Source organism: Microtus ochrogaster, chromosome 6 (genome assembly GCF_000317375.1).
Source record: "Microtus ochrogaster isolate Prairie Vole_2 chromosome 6, MicOch1.0, whole genome shotgun sequence".
Classification (NCBI taxonomy): domain Eukaryota; kingdom Metazoa; phylum Chordata; class Mammalia; order Rodentia; family Cricetidae; genus Microtus; species Microtus ochrogaster.
In genome coordinates this window covers 44,760,724-44,788,151 of record NC_022013.1, presented here as the reverse complement: position 1 = coordinate 44,788,151, position 27,428 = coordinate 44,760,724, and the positions used below count along the sequence as shown (strand labels likewise).

Here is a 27,428-nt window from a genome sequence, read left to right as displayed (position 1 = left end):
GAGTGGTGTTTTAATGAGTTTGTTTTCCATTCTTAAATTCTAAATATTAATGATGTGTGCCACCTAAGAAATGCCTATCTTGTTTCATTAGCCATTTCTTAGCCTTATATTTAAATACACCCGCTCCAAAAACAAGTTTGTAGAAAGTATTAAGACATTCTACTTAGCACTAAGGATGTAATTCAATAGCAGGAAAGTTGCCTAGCATGTGTAAGGCCCAGGGTTCAGCCCCCAGTACCACAAAAGAAGAGAAAAGAGTGCAAAGAAACTTTATTTAAGAAGGCATATTCTGACATCCAGACTCAGCAGATTCAGCAAAGAGATGGCGCTGTACCCAGCATGGGCTCAGCTCTGAGCAGGATGCAGCTAAAGCAAGAGTTCCCTTCCTTTTTGAACTTGTGGAAAACTATTCTGTGAACTCACAATCAACTATAAAAAAAAAAAGGCAAAGTGAATACACCGTTGCAACTTCCCTGTTAAAATATTGGCTATACCAACCATGGACACGCACCACCAGCACCAGCACCAGCCTGTCCCCAATACTCTTTTAGTAATTCTGTCCTGCCTTCTTTATAAGGACTCAGAAATGGTTAGTTTTGCTTTCTATCTTTTCCCTGGGTGAATAGAAACACAGAGGCCTTGGAATGTTCATTTCCAACATGCACAATGCAGTACCCAGTCAATCCGCAGACCTGCAGTGAAAGTCAGTGCTGCCCTATGGAACAAACACAGCACCAATCAACACCAAACCTGCAATCTGTTGCCCCTCGATGGTAGGCAGAGCAGTGTAGAGAGAGAGAGGAGGTAGTTCATGTATGCTGTCTTTAAAGAATGTCTGTACAGATGTCACTGAATTGACATGGGCTGTCCTAGACGTCATTTAGCTTCGTCTGCAACCCGGAAGCTGGAGCACTGCTTTGCTGAGTGTATCATTATGACAACAAGGTGGCTTTCTGGTTTGCTCATTTAACATTTGCATGAAACTTTTTTAAAAAAAAAAAATAAAATGATAACCATTCAGAATTTCTCACCCACTAGTTCTGTTGGCCACAAAACTAGCCTGCTGCTTTCGTTGAATCTTACCACAAATTCTTATACTCCAGAAAATGTAGGCCGCTTAATCACTCCTGCCAAAAAGCTCGAAGACACAATCCGTCTTGCTGAACTAGTCATTGAAGTGCTTCAACAAAACGACGAACATCACGCAGAGGTGAGCAGGCCTGGTGTCCCCTAGCTGAGGTTCCAGCACTGACTCCTCCCACCGCCATTAACTTCCCTTTCCTTTTAACCGGGCTCCTGAACGGAGCAAAGGTAGACGCTTTGGAAGGAGGCCTCTTTAGATAGTTGTCTGAATGACGGAGAGGTAGTAAATGGTGTGCCTGTCAGCCTAAGTTTTCAGATGTTTCTCTGAACCCAGGACTGAGGTGAGTGTAACCCTATGGGCCGGTGGCACCCGGCACACACAGATCCATTTTCCACACACGAAGAACACTTTTTGGTCTTTCATGGTTGTTTTTGTTGCGAGCACTGTTGTTTCGATTGGTTCTTTGGTGTGTAGAGCACAGGTCATTTTCTTTTTTTTTCTTTCTTTTTTTTTTTGAGTTTTTCTCTGTATAATACTCTCCTCGTATAGTACTTTTCCATTTTTAACGTTAGAATGCCCAGGTCACTGAGCACAGTGACAGAAACAATAAGTCCACGTTGTTTGGTTTGTCACTTCCGTGATGCAGACCCAGAGAAGCAGAGCTTCCTTCATTGTGTTTTTACAAACCTCTATTAAAATGACTTTGAATTATAAACCGAAGGACCCGCAAGATCAACTTACATGCCAAACCTATAAGGACGTAAACGCCCCAGCACTTCCAGGGAAGACCTTAAGGATTCCACTCCAAAAACCATTCCAAACTTGAACTTTAAAGTCACCTCTCTCCATGTAACCTGGTTTTAAAATTACACTAATTCTCCCTCTTCTTCCACATCCCTATTTACAGAAAGGGGAGGGAAGGACAGGCTGTAAAAGTGATTGCCCAGGGACCTAAAACGACCTTTCCCGTGACTAGGAGAAAACTGATCTATCATACACTGTAAACTCAGCTAATCCCAATTAATGCTGATTGCATATTGAAATTTCCTCCCTGTTTCTCTACTGTTCCGGTCATTCTTGGCTGATCGTGGCAGGGGAAAGAGGTATGTGGTTGAACTGAATGAACGGGCCACCGCTGCCATGCTCTGTGCATGCCCTTCTAGTATCATGTCTTCTAATGGGATTTCCCTGGTGTTCCTGCTTTTCTAACACTGACCCAAGGAATGTAACAGCAACTTCCAGTGGACTGCTTGTGACATGGGTGCCCCCCCACGGCAGGGTAAATGTGGGGTGAACCCCTTGTGCGTGCATGAAGCAATTGATAGACCTATGAGGACTGCGGTTACATCCCGACACACGCCTCCCACCTGCCTTGATTCTCTCCCCGGCCTGTCATAGTTTCCTATGTCCGTCTGTATTTACCTTTATTACAGAAGAAGAATTCCAAGCTTAGTAGCCAGTAGCTCCGTGGAACGATACTAACCTTCCTCTACAGCTGTCTGTACGTGAGTCATATATACAGTATTTATATATAGAGAGAGTGTCGAAGAATCCTGCATTCCCGGCAGACCCTCGGTACAAGGGGAAGACCCCGTGAGTGGGTGTCACTAACCCATACAGCACTTAGCAATGGACACATCCAGGATGAAAAAGGGGTCCCAGTCATACAAACCTAAAAGTAACTTGCAGACACATTCAATGAAGTTGGGTTAAGTTTTTTTTTTTTCTCTTCCACTTATTTTTATATTTTTTTAGATCGGGGGTTGGGGGGTTCAAGCGATGATAAGTTTCTTCTGTCTGGGTGTCTTCAAAATATCTCCAGGGACTTGAGGGACTCTGGGCTGCCTTTCCTGGGTTGAGTGGTAAAGGTTTGCCCATGTCTACGTGTTTGTGAAGCCCCGGATGTGAAGAGGATGTTTTCTCCCAGGCACATGTATTTAAGTGAATAACAGAAGAAGAAAATGGCAGACATACTTGATTGGTAACCAAGCTACTTTCTAAGACCTACTCCCAGATCACAAGGAATCCCTATGTTCCTCGGCTGCACCAAAGAGGCACCAAAGAAAACTTAATATCCCAGCACTGCAAAACAAAAACAAGTTTTTTTAAGCCCACATTCCAAAGAAGACACTTCTTTTTACATTTCCAAAAAGGTTTTTTTTTTATGTGTGTCAATCATCTTAATAATCACTATCATAAGAACTGTCCATTTGCACATTTGGAAGTCATGCAGGGCAAATAAATATGGTAACCTCAATCTTGTCCTCAACACTGTGTTTTGAAATTAAAACCCTCAGCATAATTTAAAGTTCTGAAGATCAAAACTACTTTAGTAAACAAACAGGATTATATCCCCAAAATCAGCTGTTTTCCCCATCACAAGATCTCCTTTCTTAATCAGACCTACCCATGGGACTTCTATCTGCTGAGCCCTGAGCCAAGAAACTTAGTGTTCCTTGAGGAACAATGAGAAATAAAATTCCCTGGGCCGTGAAGGCTGGCATGTATAACAGCCAGAGCATAGAATCTAGTTGAAGCATCTTGGGCTTGAGTTCTGGCTGCAACTGTTCATCATGTGACTGGGGCGCTAGTTACTTAGCTGAGTCACGTGACGGCTGGTAAGATGGAATGTGACATTCATTGAGGCATCAGACATGGTGCCCAGCACCTGAAAAAAACTCTACGAAGTTTAACTCTTCTTATATTAAGAAAAGAATTCCCAAGAAATCAAAATATCTGCTGATTAAAAAGTAAATAAAATACATTAAAAGATGAAAGCTAGGTGAGGGGTGCAGAATGCCTGAGAACTGGAGGCCTGTGTGGTAAGGAGAGGGAAGAGTGGACTGGTCTTGGAAGGTCACCCACCCGTTCTCAATTTCCATATACAGACAAGGACACCTGAAGCAGCTTGCAGAAATTTGAATTCTTGTTTCTGGCTCCAGTCCCACTGACTGGAATCTCTGGAGGGAGTTCTAGAGCATTGGTCACTTACAAAAGCTGCCCGGGGGATCCCTGAGTATAGCCAGGTGAATCAAGTGTAATGGAAAAGGTCGATTTGATATATATGCACATTGTACAGAGTTTTCCTTTCTGAACGGATGAAGATTTGTTTTCCCGGAACTCACTCTCTCTCCGGGTGCTCACTAAGGTTTTACACTAATAACAATAGTAACAAAGCACTAAACTGTAAACGTGAATCCAGCCACGTATGACCAAAGTATTTGTGCATACCTCACAAATCTAAGTGTCAGTTTTTAATCCCTTCCCCCAATCTTCTCTAAAGCCATTTTAAGTTCCAGCATAATATAGTAAATGTCCCAAAAGGGAAAACCTTATCAGCCAAGGGTGCATCCTTTCTTTACTCTTCACACACGCTGGATGTGGAAGCCGTTGCCACATTTTGCTCTCAGATGCAACAGATTTTTCTTCTCAGAACCTGGCCTACTCACAGACACGCAAATTATATCTTCATGTACTCCCCCTTCCTAATCTCTCTCTATGTATACGTATGTATATGTATATATGTATTGTGGTGCACAGAAGGGTACATATATACATGTTAGTTTGTGTGTGGAACATGTAGTGTGTTCAGTGTAGTGAACTGTATGCCCTGAAGCATACAGCTTTTGTCTTTGAGTAATAAAGGGCATGGGGTAAGTATTTGCAATCCAGATGTGTAACTCCATGTGGTTTACAGAAAAGGTTTACTGAGACTTTAGGTGCCAGTGAACACACGTGACTTGGTGTACGAATGTGGTTCTTCACCTGTAAGAGCAGGCTTAAAATAAAGTCTAGCTTTTTCTTAGTCCAGCCATGCAGACTGTCCATTTGATTAGGATTACCCCTTAAGTCCTTAGTTATTGCTGTCCTAGCCTGACTCTTTACCTACTTCTTAGAGAGTCAAGTTTAATTACAAAGTGCTACAAAGAAAGACCTTGGCTTTCACTTCTTCCAAGCCACCTGATTTAAAATCTCCTCATTCACTGTGCCAGCTCCCGTAGTGATACCACTGTATTTTTGTAGGCTCCCAATGTATCCAGCCCGTGTAATATTGTTGCAGAAACTAAGAGTTACTCAGTAACAAATTGCACAGGACTCAGCTCTCTACAAAGGAGAAATACTGTGTTCCTAGTGGTCTCTTGTTTGTAAGTTTATAAAATTAAAAGCATAAGAACCTTATTTGAAGATGGGTTAAGAACTTTTTAGTTTCATGCATTTGACTGGGTTTTGGTTCAATTTGGTCTTCCCTGTCATCTTAGAACAAAGTTGTACACAGGAACATAATACATTATCTCCATCCTATCTTCTTGGCCATACCCTGGAGATGGAACATTGATCAACCAACTAAACAATAAGTACCAACCAGCCAGCCAGCATCCTCTGTGCCCTTGTGAGATTTACAGATATCTTGAATGTGGAGGGAAGAGTCAACTCTTTGTAGGGTCAGGCTGTGTCCAGGACGCCAGCGAGTTCCAGCATGCCCAGTCTGCCAAAATGACAGGCAATTGAGACACTCTGTTGGGGGGGGGGGATTTCTTCCTCTCCTGGACTCGGTCCCAGGGCTCTCGTCTCCAATTGGTGAAGCTACAATAAAGCTTCTTCATTCAAGCCCAAACACTCAGAATCTCTGATGACAGTTGTACCTATGGCTATTTTCATTTCCCCTAAGTAAAATATTTAGCATAATATCAGCACCCTAAGAAAATTGTGAAGTCTTTTCATGTTGAAGGCATGCAATTCTTTTTTCCATCCTTGGCCCTACAAAGTTAAGTCTCGTGTCTTTTTAACTAACGGGCCAGCTTATCAACAATTATTTAGAAATTGGGGGAAATGTAAGCATTCTGATACTTTCTTGTGCTAAGCATTGAAGATCCCCCCGAATGCCACTTACTTTAGTGCCCAGTTACAGGCTGTGTTCAAAAGCCATAAAACATCTCCTGCTAGAAAATCCAACAGTTTGAGCCTTTGGCTCACAGACCAGCGTCCCCCTCACATGCTCTGAACCAGTGGGGTTTTACTATACATTACAGTGGAAACAGCAGGGGTCTAGTTCCAGCCAAACCATCCTTAAAGAACAGTACATGACTTGATTTTTTCCATTTAATTTGCAAACCAGCCACATGTTGATAAAGGAGAAGTAAGTAAAGTGGACTTTCGTGAAAGAAGAGAGCTGGCCCCTCTGTTCTGCCTCCTAGTGGCTGTTAGAATATCCCTCCAATAAGGAATAGATCACAGAAGAGCTTGGCCATTGAACAAACCCTTCCATGTAGAGAACTACTTCCATTATCATATTTCATATTCCCAAATGCCTTCCCATCTTTTTTTTGGTGAATGCTCCGGAAAGTGTTTCCAGTGTGAATACTTTACGGCACTGAGTGGGGGAGGTGGGGGTCAAGAAGAGGCTGGCAATGTTTGTTTTCCTGCTCTCTTTGAAACCAGCGAATCAGGGCCTGTTGACACCACCACTCATTCTGCATGCCCCCTGCCAGAAATGATTAGCCTACATGCATGCATGCCTTTGAAGTGCATTCACATCGGGCCCAGGCTGATGTGAATGTGACCCCCTGAGACCCTGCACAATGATTTTCAAGGACCCATGTGCATGAAAATGAGTTACTTCACTGATATTTTTTGGTTTTCAATGTACATATGTGTCTAAGCCCCTAAAATAAGTCCTAACCTTATTCCATGTTCTCCTAGGTTAATCCTGATACTTCTTCTAGACCAGAAATGAAAAACAAAGGCTCCCTTCTGAGATAGACTTTTTTATCCAATAGTTATGTAGTAATTCTAATAATGGTTTGCTTTCACATAGTCTGATAGAGAGGTAATGTTTCAGTGCATAGGGAAACAGGAATCCCTGGGTTTGGATGAGACCATAGACAACTCATTCCCAGATATGGAAATATGATGGAATAATAATTGCGAATTTTCAAGTTAGACCAGCAGAAAACCCATAAACGCAGTGAAGAAACTCCAGACTAATACACCTTAGAGCAAGAACCAGCCAGCAGCAATGACAGAGCATGACCCAAGCCTACTGAGTTATTGTAAATTGAGCAGAAGTTCCCCGTCTGGCAGCCCTACTGTGGTGTCCTCTGACCTCCAGGTCAAGAGCAAGGCTTGCTACAGGATAGTGCCTTGGACACTGAGAGGCCCACTCATATCCAAACTGCTGTTCTCTTTACAATAAAATGAGCACCCCCCGCTGGATGCACAGCCAGTCTTGAGCAGTGAGGGTTGGCGCACACACCTTCATCCCACAGAGATACTCATTGCCTCTCTTTGTTTCTCTGCCACATTCCAAAGGCCTTTGCGTGGTGGTCAGACTTAATGGTGGAGCATGCCGAGACGTTCCTGTCGCTCTTTGCGGTGGACATGGATGCAGCCTTAGAGGTGCAACCCCCAGACTCGTGGGACAGTTTCCCACTGTTCCAGCTGCTGAATGACTTTCTCCGTACAGACTGTATGTATCATCCTGGACCTTCCTGACTAGCGTGCAGATAAACTTGTTGCTAAGATGTCTTTATTCCACATAGACTGTGAGTTAGACAAAGCTCCTCCCTGTTTTATTGTTATACACACACACACACACCACAAATGCATACTCCACACCACCCATACACACCCACAGCACACACACTCCACACACATACACAGCACACATACATACCAAACAAATACATACATACACACACACACCACACCATATGACACCACACTACACACACAAGCACAAACACCACACTACACACACTTCACACACCATAAAATGCATACTACATACCACTCACCCATATACACATACCACATCACACACATTACACACATACCCACACAAGTACATACTCCATACACATGCACACCACACACACATATACACACAATACCACCCACACATACACATCACACGGACACACCACACTCATACACAGCACACAGCATACACATACATACCACACACATACAAAAACCACACACACACACACCACACCATACCACAACATACCGCACTACACACACACACACACACACACACACCATGCCACATACACACACAGGCTTAACTATGGATAGCAGTTCTCTTACCTGTTTTGATCAGAAGAACCCACACGCTATGTGAGAAGAGGTATTCATTCCTTGTGTTTTATTTACTCTCCAACAAATTAGTTAGCTTAACCTCCTTATGCTCTTTAGTTTTAATCAGAGGCTACTTCCTAGGGGAAAAAGGGTGCCTCTAGCAAGCTCACAGGGCAAGCACTTCAGTGCCTTGCAGCAATGACAGCCATAAAGCAGTCAGTCCTTTTTTCCGGAGTTTGAGGAAGAAGGGGAGGTGGCAGGGAATGTTTTTTCTTCCCAGTGCCGAGGAGGTAAAAGGGGTAAGAATGAAATGTTTACCAGTGCTGTGGGGTGTTGCTTTTCATACGAGTGCACAGACAGTCACCTGACTTTGAGACACATCTCCCTTCCTCCAGACTCAAGCCTGAGCTCCGATGCTGCTCCTGTTTCTTCCAGTTTCCGAAGCAGCACGGTGTTCAGTGTAGAGGACAATGTTCTCTGTGTGCGCTGTCCGTGAACAAAGGCACTGTGGTGCTGACAATGGTTTTGCTTGTCTGTTCTAGATAATTTGTGCAATGGAAAATTTCACAAGCACCTGCAGGACCTGTTTGCCCCACTTGTTGTTAGATATGTGGATCTGATGGAGTCCTCAATTGCACAATCCATCCACAGGGGCTTTGAGCGGGAGTCATGGGAACCAGTCAAGTAAGGAAACCTCTTTTAATACCATCGGTATTTGGGTACAAATGGCTGCAGAGCCATACGAGATGGATTGATGGTGTCATGGGATTATCATTGTTAGTACGAACGGAGAGCAAGCTTTGTTTCATTTCTTAGTACGGTACTCATGGCTTCCCTGCCTGAATGGGACAGAGAGAAGACGTGAGAAGTGTGTTTTATGAATGGGAAACTTGGTGTCACAAAAGATACAGAAGTGAGGGATGTAACCATGGGTCTGGTATTTATTCTTCCTGTTTATCTCACCCAAATGCCATGTCCCACAGTGTTTTTCATAAGGTCCCCAGGAGGAGGGAAGCACTGACCATAATATACTAGTTTTTATTGGTTACATTTCCTGCAGAACAAATCATGGGGGATCCTGTGTGTTGTTAGCGGCTGGGCAGTCTCAGTTGTTGAGTGAGTCTGGTAGAGCCGGTACCTCCTCTGCCGACTGCCAAGGACTAGTCCCAAATATCCCGGGAAAAGACAGCCTAGATGGACGCTTTGTGATACGGTTCGAAAATCTCTGGTAAAGCCCAGCACTGCCTTTGCCCTTTTAGACTCCAGTTGTTTGGGCTCTTCCCCTCCCCACCTTTTTTAAGAAATGATTTTATTATCTGTAGCCCTTTACATCTGGGAGACGTAGCAACCTGGAACAAAACATGGGTGTGTGCTAGCATTTTCAGGAAACCCAGATAAGAGCTCAAGGGAGTTTTTTCTCAGTATGGAATCCTTTTCTGTAGCAGGTTTACAGAGTAACCCCCTCTAATATCAATCTCTAGGCAACCCTGACCGACACAGTTTTCCCTGTCCCCTTCCATAGCTAATTCCCAAGAGGATTGCTTTTTATTTACCCAAACTAAAAGCAGGTCAATAGCCCATAGCTCTTGGTTTAAAAGCAAAGAAATGTATTAGGTCTGTTGACTTTTAACTCGGGAGTCTAAAACTTGATCCTTAAGAGGATAAGATGTTTGTAGGGGGGGTGGTATCTATTTATTTACTGGTCATAATATTCAAGGCCGTTGTGCTTTGGGAAAGAAGCCGTGAAGAGGAAAAGGCTTAAATGAGTGATATTCATGTTTTGAAAATAGCAATGGTCTTGAAATAGCATTTCCTTGGTTGGGTTTAAATGTGGAAGGTACTACTGCCAACACACAGAGGAGGGAAATGATAACCACCATTGGTTCCTAAAGAGCCTCGGATCTGGGGCCTCACCCTAGCGGGAAGGCAAGGGTTTGACTTCTAGGAACTTGTTTTCTCATCGTTAAAAGTGATTCTTTAAAAAGTTCCTACCGGGGGTCTGAGACTTGTCATGAATTCCTGTGAAAATGTCACTAAAGTCATTTTATAATCTGTTAGCTTCTTCAGAAGCCAAACATATGACTGCTATTCCTTTGGAAGCATTCAGTGTTCTTTAGAACGACCAGCAGTAAAGATAGAATCAGAATCGCTTTCACAATTGGAGTCGTAGTCTGGGAATGTTTTGTTGGGGTTTTTTTTTTTTTTTTTTTTACTGATAAAGTTGAACTCACGGATCCATAATTTAAAAGTCTGAAACTTTCAAAAGAGTAAGTGTCATGAATCCCCACATCCATACCTGGGAATCTAGATAGGTGGATATGGCTGTGGGCGGGAGCTGAGGGGGGCAGGAAATAAATGTTGGGCTGTCCAAATCGTGCTATTGTTAGTTTCTGGTTTATTCAGTTCGTATCAAAGAGTACATGCCTTTCAGAGTACGTGGATCCATTTGAAACGGCCAAGTGAAACATAAGCTAGCTTAATATTCCTTGTAATCACACACACATGAACGGATTGTTAGGCAGTACAGACATTGTATGGAAGTTCTGAGGCGCAGCATGGCAGGGAGGATAAGAAGTAGACTGGGACGTGGTTACGGGGAGAGAGACTTAGCTCCCTGCTTCTCTAACAGTGCCAAGAGAACAAGTGAGGAGCTCCCCTGACCCCCCGCAGAGGGCCTGCCCTCATCCACAACAACAAAAACTCTTTCAGAGCCGGGTTGTGGTGGTGCACTCCGGAGTTAGAGACAGGCAGATCTCTCTGAGTTTAAGGCCAGCCTAATCTACAAAGGGAGTCCTCGGACAGCCAGGGCTGTTACACAGAGAAACCCTGTCTTGAAAAACAAAACCAAAAGCAAAAAAAAAAAAAAAAAAAAAACATCAGGCTTCTACCCCAACTAAGAACTGACTTGGATAAATTTAGGTTGTCCAGTGCTTTAGTTTTCTCGGTTTCTGTTTCTGCCACATGACTCTAACACACACATGCACACATATTCATATATGTGTGCCCACACGTACATGCAGAGATGCGCATACACAATGAATAAAAGAGATAAAAAGAAAATATATGAAAATTAGTAAGCATCTTGTGTATTTCCTTGTATCAAACTATTGCTCTGTAAAAAAAAAATGAAACGGCAATTATTTGGGCTTAATGGAACAGAGATTATTTGGTAGACTATGCAAGAAGCTAAGTCCCATGTTCGTTTACCTTGAAAAGTGGCTTTCCATCTCTGGGAGACGAGTGGGCCTGTACTTGCTCCATTATTCTCTGTGCACCGGAGAATCCCATGGCACAGCTTCCAGCTGCAGCCAAAGACTGTCTCTCAAGACAGGCCCAAGTGTTCAGTAGACCCCCAAGCCATAACCCTTTTCCGAGCATTCATCTAGGCATGCCGTAGGACCACTGACCCGAGTAAGCCAAGTAGTTTGCAGGTCTTCTAACAGCCCTGAATGTGGGGTTTGGTCCCTGCACATAAGTAGGCAATGTCTCACCCAGCTAGGTAGTGGAAGCTCATTCCTTTTTTTTTATTTTTTTTATTTTTTTTATTTTCTAGACAGGGTTTCTCTGTAGCTTTTTGGTTCCTGTCCTGGAACTAGCTCTTGTAGACCAGGCTGGCCTCGGACTTTCAGAGATCCGCCTGCCTCTGCCTCCCTGAGTGCTGGGATTAAAGGCGTGCGCCACCACCGCCCGGCTGTGGGAGCTCATTCCTAACATGTCATATAGAGGCCTCTTCTAGAGTAACAGAGAACCAAGAAATTCTTTTCAGTGTGTGGATGACCCCTCTGTCACTGCTTGGATTCTCCTGAAAGCGCAGAATCCTTCCTTGACTTCATGATCTCCTGTGTCAGGTTAGGGAGACTTAGGAGAGTAGAAGCAAATACTGCTTTTTAGAAAGAACTATGAAGGCCGGGCGGTGGTGGCGCACGCCTTTAATCCCAGCACTCGGGAGGCAGAGGCAGGCGGATCTCTGTGAGTGCCAGGCCAGCCTGGTCTACAAGAGTGAGTTCCAGGACAGGCTCCAAAGCTACAGAGAAACCCTGTCTCAAAAATATAAAAAAATAAATAAATAGGACTATAAATCCTGATTTTCAGGCACTTATAATACAAGTTCCTCCTCTGGGTCTGAGAAGTACAAATTAAAAATACCTTTCAACTAACACTCTTTCCCAAACTGATGGAGATTTGATGGCAACAAACAGTATCCAAGAGACACTTCAGCAGCTTGTGTGTGGCCAGCTATCATACACACAAGTATTGCTGAGTCTAGAACTCCTGACTCTAAGCTCAGCAACTCAGAAGGAAAAGGCATGGTCTGTGGAAGCCTAGAAAGCTTGACTGCCAGATCCCCGTGAGAGGTGGAGAAAGAGAACCAGTTCCCACGAAGTTATTCTGTGACCTCCAGGTGCATTGCCTGGCACATGTGGAAACACATTCATAATCATAACCATAGTAAATTTGTTAAAAGCAGTCCTGAGCCAGGAACGTTCCAGAACACCGTGAGTCATCAGTGTCTCTGAATTAAGATCCTTCTTCAGTTGACTCTCCCAAGACTTGGTGTCCTCGTGGATGAAACAAAGGTTTTGGTAGCACCAAAACTTCCATTGCTAGACTTCTTGGTAGTATGATTGTGCATGTCCACACATAACTCCACATCCTCTCCCCTCCCCCCCCTGAATCTAGAATAGAGTAGAGCCTGGCACAGCAGTCTCAGCAAAATGGTGTGGACCTGTACAGGCTAGGGATTGTAAGGATACACAGAAAAGTAGAACTCTGGAGATGGAGATGAGAAAAGACCCAGTCCCCAGATTGGGAAGTTTTATCTAGTTGGGTCCAGCAATATACATACATACATACATACATACATACATACATACATACATACATATATATATCATATATATATATGAGAGTAGCTTTAATTATTACCAAAGTATGTAAGTACAAATCACTTAAGAGTGTGAAAATGTAGCTCCTAGGGGGATGAGTTCCCACTAAGAGGTCTGGAAGGAAATCACTTGTAGAGTAGCATTTCCGAAGAGGCAGGGCTCATAGGGAGGACTATGGACACCAGTAGAGACATGCAGGGGAGCAGAGTACCCCCAAAGCAAAGCTGAGTATTTGGTATGGGCTATCTACGATGGGTCAAGCCTCTCAGATGTTTGGGAGATTCACAATCCCAGGAAGTTTGGGATTTTTTCTGCAGATGATATGTTCTCAATGGGGCGCAATAGTCCTAAAGTTGTGATAAACTATCTTACTCTTATATACAAAATGTATGCCTACATTCAGTACACAGATAGATCAATAGTATATTCATAGAGAAAGAAATTGGTGCTGAGTAATAATGAATAACAGGATAGGAAACATTATTCGGGACTCTAAGACATTATCAAAAGGTACCCCATACCCCTAAGTAGGATTAGACCTAAGTACAAACACAGAGAAACTTCAGTGTACAGAGCACCAAGAAAAGACAGATGTACTTCATATATTCATGCAACAAATGGCTTATAAAAGTAGAACATGTTCTGTATCTAAAAATCTACCCCCATCCATAAGCTTAAAGCAGAAATATTTGAGAGATGATGTAACCATATCCCTTCCGCATGGAAACAGTCTTGATTAGAAACAATTCTAAGAAAAGGGCCCCACCTACATTCCCTGCCATCAGTAGAAATGAGAGCCACACACATCTCTACCACAAAATGAACGTGAGAGAGAGCAGATGAGAATTGTGTGCTCTCAGGTTCCAGAGATGGGAGCTAAATGAAAGCAATCCTTTTCATCAAGGTCCCTACATGAATTAGAGGTGAATGTGTTATACGTTATCAGTTACTAAGACTGCAGTTCTCACTTCGCGTCCTACCCAGAGACATACACTTAAAGTTCTTACAGAGAAGCATGACTAGCTGGTTGTCCGGTAGTCACTGGAGGGCCCTCTTTTTATAAATGACGATTCATTACAGCTGTCAATGGTTCCCAGAGCCTTGACATCATAACTGAGTGCTATGCAAAATTCTCCTTTAAATGTGTGATGCAATGCTCAGAAATTACCTCTAACTGTTACTCCTTTAGTATCCCAGATGAAATATTAGTAGTGTTAGGGTATGCTTTGTTTTCCGATAAAAGCAGAAAATGTCATATTTTATCATTTAAGAACTAAATCATTAATAACATGTGCCATGAAGGAAATGTGTCTATTTAAGCCCAAGTTCACAGCCAAAATGCTGTATTTTACAATATGTTTTGATTAATATGAGTATTTTTTTATTTTGTATGCAAAACGAAGCTCTCTTCTTATGTGTGTGCCCACCACCCACTAATACGTTTAAATTAAGTTGCTCTTGCAGACATTTGTATGTTATTCATTTCTAGCTACTTGTAATTTGCTCAGAATTGACATTTTAACTTTCCAGGCTGCCATCTCTGAGATCTCCTAATTCCTTGATCATTATTCAGGGAGTGTGCTGTCTAATGATCGCATTTGCTTATATAGGCGTACACATGTCTCAGTGGAAATCGCCAGCGGATTTGTTTCATGGCAGTGTGTAAGGCTTCTCAGGGACTGAATTCAAAGGCAGATTCCCCAGTTAAACAGAGACACATGGAAGGAAAAGTTCCATTTTTTTTTCTTCTACCTAACAGCGATATTTAGTTCGCTTTCTCCTGAGCAGCCTCGCAAAGGCACCGTGGCCACACAGGGAGTGATGGATCCCTCAGACACCTATCTCCCTGAAAGAAGAGGACAGCAAGCTGGCAGTTTTGCATTCTAGGTTTTTTTCAGTTTATATTCCTGGGCTGACTTGCCGTGGAGAACGTTTGAATGACTTATTTCTGGAGGGAGACAGGCATCCAAGCTATTAACCAGGTCTAGGTCCTTTGCTGCGGCTCTGCCCCAGAGTGAGCCCAGAGGCAGCCTGGCCTCCAGGAGTCCTGCTAGGCAAACAGCTCACCCGGAGCTGCTTTGGCGAAACTTCCCCCTTTCACACAAGATCCAAAAAGAGAACCTCAAGTCCTCTGCCAAAGTACTGTCAATTCCACTTAAACAGGAAGGCTCCTCTCAGATGCGGAGCTAGGCTGGGCTCTATCATGCCAGTGACTTTGGCTGGGTGGCACACCCTTCAAATGCCTCTGCAAGATGCACAGTGCCAGTGTTTGGAGCCGCACATGACACAGACCCTCCAAAGAAATGTAGTTGATTTGATTCGAATCTCTGAACATTCTCTCTCTCTCTCTCTCTCTCTCTCTCTCTCTCTCTCTCTCCCTCTCCCTCTCCCTCTCCCTCTCCCTTCATAAACTATCTATTTCCCTTCCATTATATCAGTCAATTAATCTTCAAGTCTCATTTAAAAACAAAGAACTGATCAAAGGTAGCACTGCTGTTTTATTGGCTTTGACTCATGTTAAACTATTTTTGTAGAAACAATACAAAGCTCAGTAAATTTTCACACACACTCATTGAACGCATGTCAATAAATTTTCACATACACTCATCGAATGCGTGTCAAGAGGTGAAACCTCTGCTGAGGGGAGAGGCAGGGCTAGATTGGTTGCTTCATAAGCTCAGGGCCTTAGTTCAGTCCCTGGAATTCACATAAATTACTGCGTACCATGGAACACACGCTTATAACCCAGAACTGGGAATATGAGGACAGGTGGCCCGTGGGTCTTGCAGGCTAACTCGTCTGACACCAAGCCAGTGGGACAGCTTGTTTCAAAGGAGATGGACAGCATCTTGAGAATGACACCCAAGGTAGCCCACTCGTCTCCACACAAGCACGCATTCTGTGTGTCTGTGTCCCTCTCTATGTCTGTATCTCTCCGTCTCTCTCTCATACACACACACACACACACACACACACACACAACCAATTGCATTTAAAAAAATGTATTTAAAAAAGTAGCACCATTGCATGCTCAGCCTTCCCAACAGTTGCTGTCAGGCATTACTCCTGTCTGTCCTGAATTCCAGGGGCAGCTACCATAATTTAAATGATATTTTAGATCTATTTTTTTGGCCCAAGAGCTCTCCATAAGACCCGAATCTGGGGTTCTTTGCCTTTCCCATTGTATCCCTTTCTGTGTGGAAGCATAGCTCCATTTTGATAGGTCTGAGTTTGAGAGAAAAAGTGTACATTTTCTTTGAGTGTTCCATAAAACTCCCGGGAGATAATCCTTGTTCTACATGACTTCTTCATCTTCACCGTTCATTCTGACACCCCTTGTACAAATTCCTGTCTTTAGAAGTAGCGGCTGGAAGGCATTCAATTTCTGCATATCACCATTCCATGTGCATTCAAATGAGCGGGTCTTCCCATCCCTTTTGGTGTCTAATATCTGACTTAAGAAATCTTCTGTTGACACTAAGTCGTAAATGGAAGTAGACAAAGTCAAAGGACTCCACCGTTCGTGTTCTTTGGGAGTACTTTGGTAGGCTCTGTGCATTAAAATGTCTTTATTCTTTGAGAATTTCATACATGTGTACAATGTCTAAAAATAGCTTTGATTGACAGCTACTGCTTGCACACATTTAAGAGGTGCAGTACGATGTGTGTATTCACGTATGTTCCATGTAGAGCAGTGAGTATACCCATTCCCTTACATTGCGGTCTTTCCTTTCTGCTGAGTGTGTTCCTCTCCTCTCCTTTGGAACACACGATGACTTATATTTGCTCCACCATACTACAGAATGCACCCCAGAACTTATTCATTAACAATGTACCCCTTTGAGCTCTCTCCTACCTCCCTATTCTATTAGTTTAACTGCCTCATGGCACCCCAGTTCCAGCCATAGCCAGAATCCCACAGTTATCAAGTTCTTACTATATGACAAGCTCTAGACTCTTTTGGCAGTGGCCTTGGAAACAGAAGAGTTCTCTCAAAGACCTTTCAGTTATGAGATCCTTGTAGCCAGGAGCTCCATCGGGGTCCACACTTTTAAGTTGCCCATTGGCTTTGATCATTTCCTCTCTGGGTCCGGAGTCACACCCAGCTTCCTGTCTGTAGCCTGCTTTCCAACGCGTGCCACTCAAGTCTTCTCCATTGTCTTCCGTGGACCTCGCCGGTTTATTTACAACTGTTGTGTGCCTCTGCCACATCTACATTGTCACTGTGATGGTATTTTCTTTCTGTCTGTTTCTTCTGCAGGAGTTTAACCAGTAACCTACCCAATGTGAACCTACCCAATGTGAACCTACCCAAAGTTCCAAATCTACCAGTTAACATCCCTCTAGGCATCCCACAAATGCCTACTTTTTCGGCACCGTCATGGATGGCTGCTATATATGATGCTGAGTGTGTATTCAGTTCACATTAGATCTCATTTAAATTTAAGTGATCTTGGCATGGATATGTATTGCTTATTTCTATACATCCTATATAACAGAGATGGAGATGGATAATTAGACATATTTTGCTGATGATGCAGAGACAATATTGTTTATTTCTGGCGTTCATCGTGTTTGTAAGACATTTGCTATATATATGCACTAAAGATTTGTCTAACGCCCACTGAACACTTGAGGACTGTTTTACTTCCTTAATTATTTTACAAGGGGATTTCTGTCCCATTTTCAGTGCAGGGACCATGATTTTAGGAATTATTCATCCCCAAATTATCAATGAAAATTCTTGGATGGGCTGACCTGATCTGATCCAAGTCTATGAAAGAAGCCTGCCTACCTAGGAACTGGGTTTGGGGTTTTGTTTCATAACAAAACATTTTCACAAGGCTGATTAAGCCATAAAGCTTATTTCTCATGCCAGTAAATAGCAGGATATTATAATGGTATGCTCAGAGCTAAATGAAAATCTGTGCCAGGCTAGGTAAATTGCCTGTGTAGACACTTCCCAAAGTCAAAGTATAGTAGAGTGTTTTGAGGTCTAGGAAGTATGGGGGTTTCTGAATTTGAGAATGCAAGATTCGGGACACATACACAATTAAATTTTGGCAGTTGTGTCTCTGCATTCTCAGTACAGAGCCATTCTTTGCTTCCTTCATATGAAGGTCAGGGATGTGGGAGGGATTTTTGCCTGAAACCGATGTCACTGCTTCCACGTGAGCAGTTTGAAGGACATGGAAATTGAGTGGACATTTCTTCCCACGTAGGAAATCAATCTTCTCCATTTTCCTTAGCAAGAAGTCCCAACACCCCTCCGTTCCACCCCTGGGAAATGAAATAAGAACCATGTGGGTGATTTCATAAGTGAAATAAGGTTTACCAGTTCTCCACCTTCCTTTGATCCTTCGCTTGGACCACAACTAATTATAGGCCAGATAAGCTTTTCCTTGGGAGAATAAATTGGCACGTTTTCAAAGGGAAGTGTTACTATCAAAGGAATAAAAAATGATCTGAAACTGGCAGTGATGTTTTTAACTCTTGGATTCCTATTCATGAAGGTGGCCCTCGGCACTTTCAGGCTCCCAGTGAACCCAGGGAGAGAGCAGAGTAGTAAAATGACTTCTCAACCTGGTGCCCCCAAAGCTACCTACTAGTTTAAAAAGCGCAGTCTCGCACAAGCCCGCGATGAAATTACGAGGCCAATGTGTCTGATGATTCTCTACTAGAGACAAATTCAATCCTCCAAATTTTTCGGATTTGAGGAAAATTGTTCCTAACCAAAAATCACATCATATTCATGCTAAGATGACACTATTACAAGTTCAATTAGCTAGTGTCTGTTTTTTAGATCAGGTAGTGTATGTGTAAAATCCCAGCTAGATAGCCAAAAGCTTCTCTTAGCCTATCCCGTGCATGTTCTGTGATACTGTTTTTGAAAAGATATGAATCAAGACATTGTGATAAAGCAGATAATAGTCTCCATTCAATTAATTAAGGCATGGGTGCGAACACATTTTGGTGACTGCTCAGCAATCAAAATAATCTTGGTGCTATTGCCTTAACATTAGCAGTTTATCTTAAAAATAAAAAGAAAATATTCTTTTCCTCATGTCAAAACTTAATAATAAGCTCTTCAAAGAAAAAAAAACGCTACAAGAATTTTTTGAAACTCTGTAACCAGATGGGTGTCAAAATGTTGTTGTAATAAATACCAATTATTGCATTCATATGTACTTAATGATTTAAAACATAAACCATGCAGTTCCAAAACGGGGCTTAGACTAGACAAAGTTGGGGTTTCTTTCTTCCCAAGCATGGGGTAGGGTAGGGGGAAGGCTGAACTTTCGTGGAGAGAAATGCATTCCCCACTTTTAAATGAAGCTCACTGCAGTATCTGTAAAGAAGGCGTGGATCCTCAATCACCCACCAGGAAATGCCTGATTCAATATCTTTTCATGATTCCAGTTCTTTCCTTTGCCACCTTTTCATTTTAAGGACGTGTTTCCATGTTACCTGCTCCCTCATGTCAGATACATCTATGTACTGACTTCAGACGGGTCTGTTCTGAAAGCATTGCCCTGTCGGCACAGGCCGTAGGCTCTGGCTCCCTCTCGGCATGTTGGGAGTTTGCCCCCCTCCCCATCCCGCAGTAGCTGTGGATGCATCTATGCACTAGCTATCTTTCTCTCTGAAGCATTAATTCAATGCAGCTGGCATCTGTCACAATAGAAACACCCACTGTCATCTGTTTCTATAGACGATGTCAGAAGAAGTGGTTATGCATGGTGTGTTGGACATTTTATAAATTACTGTGTTAGCCTAGTGGTATGCGAGGAAGGGGGTAGGGGCGCTGGCCACCCCTCCAAGTTCCAAAGGGGGCGATTGCAAAAGAGAAAGCCAGCCAGAGAAGGGCAAGACAGGAAGAGGTCAAACATTTCCCATGCACAGGCCTTCCATGGATGTTCCAGGTAAAAATCTCTTGGATGTCATCATACCAAAAAGGAATCAAGCCCCATTTCCCTGGATCTGTAGAGGACTGGGCAATATGGTACAATGGGGAAAGAGCTCAGGTTTTGAGCCCTGAAGTATCTCAGAGATCCACTGTCCCAACTCCCCCCATCCTGGGGCTGCCTATGTAATGGGCTGGTCTGTGAAAATTGGACTGTTAGCCACTGGACAGGACTTTGGGATTCGAGGTATTGAAGTGTCCCTTTCTCTATCTGAAGTCTCCTCAATCTCTTTCCAGCTCTTCAAGAGAGAAAGCAGGTCCTCGCTCACCACTTTGTTAGCACTGTCTTTTTGAAACCAAAGTCTTGTGCCATTTCCAAGAGGCCTCCACTCCGGAGGAGAACTGGGGAAATGCATGAAGCCCTGGATCCTAATAACTGCATGTTGCCATGCAGCTATTATCCACGGAGATTTACTTCTCCCGCTGGTTCATAGCCTTCGTCTGAATCATCACATATGCTAATGTGTGGTTATTAAAGGAAGGCTGATTTTTACCATACGCTATCCTCCTACTTAGAAGGAGACACGACAACCTCTTCAGACACCTCGCTGGTCTGGAGCAATTGGCTGAGCAAAGCGAACTGAGTCCTGTATGGTAAAACTCAAATTCTGCCAGTGGAGACTGCCCCCCCTCCACCGCCAACTCGCGTTGTTTCGTATGTGGAAGCCACTGTTTGCCTTAAAGCCTTCCAGCCCCCAGCTGTGTCTGTGTTAGTGTCTCTCAAGCCCAAGACCACAGAATGACTCTTGATTTCTGACTTCTTACCCTGCCAGTAACGGATCAGGTACCTCAGAAGATTTGTTCTGGAAACTCGATGCCCTTCAGACTTTCATCCGTGACCTACACTGGCCTGAGGAAGAGTTTGGAAAACACTTGGAACAGCGGCTAAAACTGATGGCAAGTGACATGATTGAGTCCTGCGTCAAACGGTAAGAGCTAGTGACTGGAAAGATCCAGCCCTCCTTTTCCGTGGTCCAAGGGCTCTGGAAAGACCAGGGTACTGCTGACAATGGGCTGCGATATGGAACGTTTTGGAGGTGATGCCTTGTCCAGGTCAGCTCCAGCACAAAGGGGCAGAGTGGCGCGCACCTGTAACCCAAGCACTACCATAGCTGAGGCAGGGGTTGCTGTAAGTTCACAACCAGTCCGGGCTACATAGTGAGTCCCTGTCTTAAAATATCAACGACGACAAGTTTGAAAAGTCAGCTGGAGTGGTTAGCTGCTCACCTTGAAGTTCTTTCTATTAACCAGTTCTGTTTGAAACCAGTTCTATTAACCAGTTCAAGTTTGGAAAGTCAGCTGGAGTGGTTAGCTGCTCACCTTGAAGTTCTTTCTATTAAGCAGTTCTGTCTCCACCCCAGACACCAAATTCCTTTCCTACCGGTTTGTACTGTTGCTGGTTCCATGATGAAAAACTCCCATCCAGTCTTTCTCATCTCTAGATCCCCAGCATCTATCACTACCTGCTCCAAAGTAGCTACATGATAAATATTTATAAATACATGGAGAATGAACAGTTAGGAAGAAAAAAAAAGGACAGTTCTAGAGTCATTGTGGGTAGAATCTAGGTCTTTGAATTTCCAACAACAACTAAGCCTTCATGTCCTCAATAATTCTGTCCATATGAACTGAGTATCTAGTATGTGCCACGTGTTGATAGTTTTTTTTTTTGCCCACATTCTAACCAGGAATCAGCATGAAGGCATGAGACATGAACATGTGCTTTGGTTTTCCACAGATTGCCCCCTTTTTGTGGCTTACAGCCTTAGGGTAGAAAGCGGCTCACTGCGCCTGCAGTTCCCAAGCTGATTGTTCCAAGACTGCGATGGGAAGGGATTAACGATGGTCTCTATCTACCCAGCAACATGCTCCTCATCTGCTCTCATTATACCAGGTCTAGTGTCAAGTCCTTGAAATACAATGGAAGAGGAAAGAAAGACTTTCCCCGTTGGAATATCTATAGCCACAGGTCGAACCAGGGGAATTCACTTCTGTGTTTGATATCATTACCACCTTCCCTATCCCCAAACACATCCAAGTTCCTTTGCTAGTTTATAGGTGTTCTATTGGCTTTCCTTATTCAGAAAAGAAAGGGAAAGAAACAATGAAATGAAATAAGGAAAAAGGGAAGGAGGGAAGAAAAGAAAGGAGGGAAGGGAAGAAGGAAAGGAAGGAAGGAAAAAAGGAAGGAAGGAAGGAAGGAAGGAAGGAAGGAAGGAAGGAAGGAAGGAAGGAAGGAAGGAAGGGACCCACAAGCAATCTTGGCTTCTCCAGATGTTATATGCTTTAGCTGATGAATGAGTTGTACATGATGGCAGCAGGGCTTGCCTAGGAGTGTTCTGAATCCAGCAATGAGACCCTGGAAGAAGAAAAGAGAAGAAATGCATCAAAACTAAGACCTCAAAAGGTAAAAGAACTGTGCTGTTGCAGGTAGGGAGGTAAATAGCAACTCAAACTAGACTAAGGAAAGAGCCGCGAGCTTTGGTGACACTGGGCGGGTGTTTGTGTTTCTGGAAATTTAAGACTCTGAGACATCCAGACTGTGGATTTTGTTCTTTTTTGCCAAGTTGTAGAACAAAAGACAGGTCTGGTTTTCAATTAAATGATCAAAATGTTTCCAGTTTTAATTTCTATAATCTCTTAGATAGTCTATATTAATTTTAAGAAAAGCAATGGCTCTCCAACGACCAAACTGTTTGACCAAAATCTTTTTTACAGAGCAACTCTTTAAGGCCCTCTATCTGTCTTTTCCTCTATCTCACAGAGGAGCTAAAGGGAATTAAGACCGGCCCTCTCCTGATCTGTGACCCCACCTATGCAGATATGCATTTATGTCCTTCACTTAGAAGCCAGCATGCTGGACAGGGGGTCAGGAGAGACACTTAGAAGACATAAAGAGAACATATGAACATGGTAAATGTGGTTTATCCCCCACCACATTGCAATCGTTATTGTGTTCAGTCATAGAAAGAAGGTAACCCACCCAGAAGCAGCAAACAGACCTGAATCCCTGGACACTCCTCAGCCTCCGATGCCACAGAGGTCCTCCCAGAATACAGAAGCTAAGAAACCTTTTATTGTCAGGACTTAAATCCCTCACTGGGCATGTCTGGGCAACCTTGACCTCTAGAATTTCCTGGTGTTCCTTTCAGTCAAGGTTCTAAGAGTAAGCACAAACACAGGTCAAAACATCCCAACTCCAGCTCCAGAGGGCAGGGCATAGAGAGGCCTTTAGATGTTTTAAGGCATAGAATATATGTTAGAAGAGCCTAGAACTATTGATTACTTCTTTAGGGCAGAATAAATAACCTTTATCTTTGCACCATATAGCAGGGACAGTGGGTTGTGACTTTAGGTACGCAGTGCTTACAGTCCGGTCTTCCTCAGGACTAAGTGTCCAAGACATCTGTCACTGTCCAGCAGTGACAGCACCTCTGGTCTGTATCAGGTCTATACTACGTGCAAAGCAAGGCATTCTGGCTCCCCTGTCAAGGAATCGATTGGGTTATATGATCTCTCCATTCCTGGGTTTGGGGGACCCCTGGAGCCCCCTAAGTCATATTCCTTTTCTGCCTCTGCCTTCCTCATTTCACAGCCCTGCACTCCACGGGCTAGGAACAGTTCTCCTGTGAACAGAAATGTGAAAAGGGAAGACACTTGCTTTACTGGAAAGGAACGAGGTAGCATTTCCATTTCTCAGACTGGGCCGGAACTCGCGCCTAAGCCTCGGAAGATCAGCGCAGGGCCCAGTCCAACTCAGTACCCATCAGGCCCGCTTTCACGGAGCTAGAAAATGATATATTTTCAGCAGAGCTTAAAATGATCATCATGGTTCGAAAGCTCCTGCAGTGCACTGAGTCTTTAGAAGCCAAGATACATTTATCTTTAACATGATCATATCATCTATAGGGGTGTTTGGGGGTGTTTTTTTTTCCTTAGGAACTGGGCTTCCAACCTTAGAAATTATACTTGGCTTCCCTGCATGCACCCAGGGTGTGTTAGCAAGCTGGCATCCTTTCCTGAGCTAACTAGCTATGTGGTCCTCCTAGGCACCAATAGAAAAGTGTCACTGATTCCGCTTAAAGTAATGCCATCCTGGGAGCTGCATAGGCTCTGGAAGGTGGCAGGGGACAGTACAGAGAAGCAATAGACACCGTCGATGAAAGGGGCTTTAATGACGCCACTCACTGGCCAGGTGCTTTCTCAAAGGACATGTGAGGCTATGACCCACTTCTCTGAAACCTTTTTAAATGGAGCTTGTCCCCACTTTGCAATGGCAGTGCTGAGGACGGGATCTCACAATTGTATTGCAAACTATCTATACTGGAATTGCTCTTCCTGGTATCATAAGTTAGCCCATAATGTTACCAAAAGAATGTTACAATAGATGTATGCAATTCTTGAGTTGTATATAACATACATGATGTTTCTATGATATAGTTGCATGTCAAGGACATGACTACATTTTTGATTATAAAAAAGAATATCTGCTTGCTGAAAAAGTAACGCTGGTCATGAAAACAAACAAAAGCCATGCAAACCAGAAAGTCATCCTGTAGTAATAGCTTCTAATTCATCCCTCTTCCCAAAGGTAACTGTTTTCAATGGTTGGATATATTCTCTTCTAATGATTCTTTGGCTAGAGCAATCTAGTTTCTAGTTTTCACACAATATTAAAATAATTGGATTTCAAAAAGAGATTTTTTTTTCAGTCTCTTCCAAAACCGAAAGAACAAACAATAACGGGTCATTTAAGATTTTTCTCCACATGGAGGTTTTGAAGATGAGAAGTTGCCTTTCTTCTGTTTTGTTTTTTACGAGAAGTGATTCGAGGTAGGCACTTGCCAAAGTGAGAGAAACTGCATATGTTGTAGAGCTATAATCGGGTTTTTTAATTCATTTATTCTCCTGCAATTAGGGTTCTCCATATCATGTAATCTATAGATAGAAATGCATCAGGCTACAGGTGTTCTGGGCATTGGATGAGGGGATGGGCATGCATGGCCGTCCATATAAATAAGCCCTTCTTAGACAGGAAAGGCATTTGAAAAAGAACACGTGTGAAGTCATTGTGGATTGGAAGCAGGTATCGCCTTCAATGTCTTTTTCACTAACCTCTCAGGACATGTCTCCTCCACCTTCCGCCCTCTGGATGCTGAACTGCTCTTTCCCTACTTTGTTTTAATAGAACCAGGATTGCGTTTGAAGTTAAGCTGCAAAAAACCAGTCGATCAACAGATTTTCGAGTCCCACAGTCAATATGCACCATGTTTAATGTTATGGTTGATGCCAAAGCTCAATCAACAAAACTTTGCAGCATGGAAATGGGCCAAGAGGTAAAAAAAAAAGACCTTCCCCTCCTCTCCTCTCTCCATTGATCATATAGAAAAAAATGTCACAAATTCCTTTCTTCTACCCAGTCTGCTAGTTTCAGAAACACACTCAGCATCTGCAGGCGAAGCTGTGGATAAGTGTTCAGCATCCATCAAATCAATTTCCAAGGCATGTGCCAGTGAGCATGCTGGTCACTTGGAAGGGTTCTTGGCTGGAGTTCAGTGGTCCTAAGGTTCCTTTAAGCTAAAGGCTGTTTGGTGACCTTATTCGGTAGGGCATTATCTGCAGCAGATGCGAGACTGTCCGAATGCCCATCACTTCCCATGGGTAGTGTCTTAGCCCTTGAACATCTGGACAGCAGGAGGGCTTCAACGCTGATCAAGTGACTCCCAAGCTACGCCAATAGGTTCTGCGGGCCCAGATCAACTTTCGGGCTTTTGATTTTCCCTGGAATGAATCAACTACGAATATTCCCTGACCAGAAGTTTCTTCCTTTGCAGAGTTTCTGATTCTAAAGTCAGATTTAAAATGTGAGGGAGAAGGAAGCAGCAACTTGGACTTGATTAAAGACGATCATGATCATTTTTCTCCGATGGCCTTAAGCCAGCTAGATATTCATATACCAATTTAGAATTAATTCAGTAACATTTCTGGCAACTCTATGCTGTTGCCAATTGGCATAAATTGCTCCTAAATCAGATCTTTCAATACCAGCCTTACATGCTCAGAATTTTTACTAAATTATATTTGCTCCTTATTCGTTATTTATTTTCTCCTTCGGCACCTTCCATTTTATATGTGGGTTGGTAGTGTTCTCTTCTGGCAAGATGTCCTCCAGCCTTGTTTCCCCCACAAGTGATCTTCCTCAGCCACCCCAGCTACTTTCTGCTCTAGCTGATATCTTTCAAGCCTTCCCGTGGAGTTAAGTTCTAGGCAAGGAGTCAATACAGGGCCCTGGGTTCTCATCCCCAAGCTGCTTTGCTTTAAGAGTAGGAACAGCGATTCCACAAATCCTCTGTGCGTCCACCTCCCAGGGTGTTCCAGAGGCTCCTCCCATAGTGTTTCAACCTGTCTGGGGTATGATAGAGGAATTAAAACTTGCGGTGGACAGTTCTTGAGGAAAGACATCCAGAATATACGCTGGCATCTCCCACACATACACGCACTAGCATGCAGACACAGACAGGAACACATGTGTACCGCACCATATACACACATGCACACACCAGTACATGCACTAGCATGCAGACACAGACAGGAACACATGTGTACCGCACCATATACACACATGCACCTGCACACACATTTTTATACACATGTGAACCAATGCAGAAAAAGAAAACATGCACACAGGAATTTAAGCTTCTGTGGCACTCTCTGATGATGCTGGCATTGGTGGCTGTCCTGGAGGTCACATTTTGAGAAGCAGTGATTGATCCAAGGCTCTCGGTTGTCTGAAAATGAGCCAGGAAGAAGGGTTGGGACAATCGGAAGAGGCCTGGGTTGCCAGTCGCTTGGATAAGCGTCTTGTGTTGTGCTGTGAAATGAACTTGGATAATGCTGGCAGCCTCTTTGAGACTCAGTTTCCCCATCTGTAAGATGACATCACTGCTCTGCTTTTATCCTGCCTATTTTAGCTGCAGGATCAGTTCTTCATTCTTTATCCAGAAGCCTAGCACGGAAAACATAAAAATAGAGCTTATCAGGATGGAGGGAGGCCCGGAGCCCCAGCTGGTGATCTCCTCCTCTCCACCTTAGCACCTCTTCACACCGCCACTCGCCCACGCTTCCCTGGAGGAATCTCAAACCTCTGGGTTTCACAGAACCCACTCTGCAGATCTCTCTGAGGGTTCTTGAAATCATCACGTCTCCCAAAGTCACTAACAATTCCATGGGTTTCTGCGTTTCTAGAGCGGTGTCGGTCTGGAACCTTCCCCTCCCCTCTCCCCTCTGCTTGTGCTCTGGCCGCAGCTGCTGTATTTTAAATCATCATAAAGCCGCATGCCTAGAGAAGCCACCCTTCAAAAGTACACACTTCTACAACTGTGCTGTGTTCGCAGTGCCCTGCAGCCATCACAGT

At 43.5% G+C, this 27,428-nt stretch overlaps 1 protein-coding gene across 1 annotated transcript in view; it reads left to right on the top strand.

The window, feature by feature from the left end:
• Cadps (calcium dependent secretion activator) overlaps positions 1–27,428 on the top strand; it is a 445,453-nt gene that overhangs the window by 336,009 nt on the left and 82,016 nt on the right. The window contains 8 exon segments of the mRNA XM_026779941.1: positions 1,104–1,210; positions 2,179–2,187; positions 6,201–6,221; positions 7,394–7,550; positions 8,707–8,848; positions 17,312–17,458; positions 20,788–20,943; positions 25,203–25,350. Of these exon segments, the coding sequence (XP_026635742.1) occupies positions 1,104–1,210; positions 2,179–2,187; positions 6,201–6,221; positions 7,394–7,550; positions 8,707–8,848; positions 17,312–17,458; positions 20,788–20,943; positions 25,203–25,350 (887 nt within the window).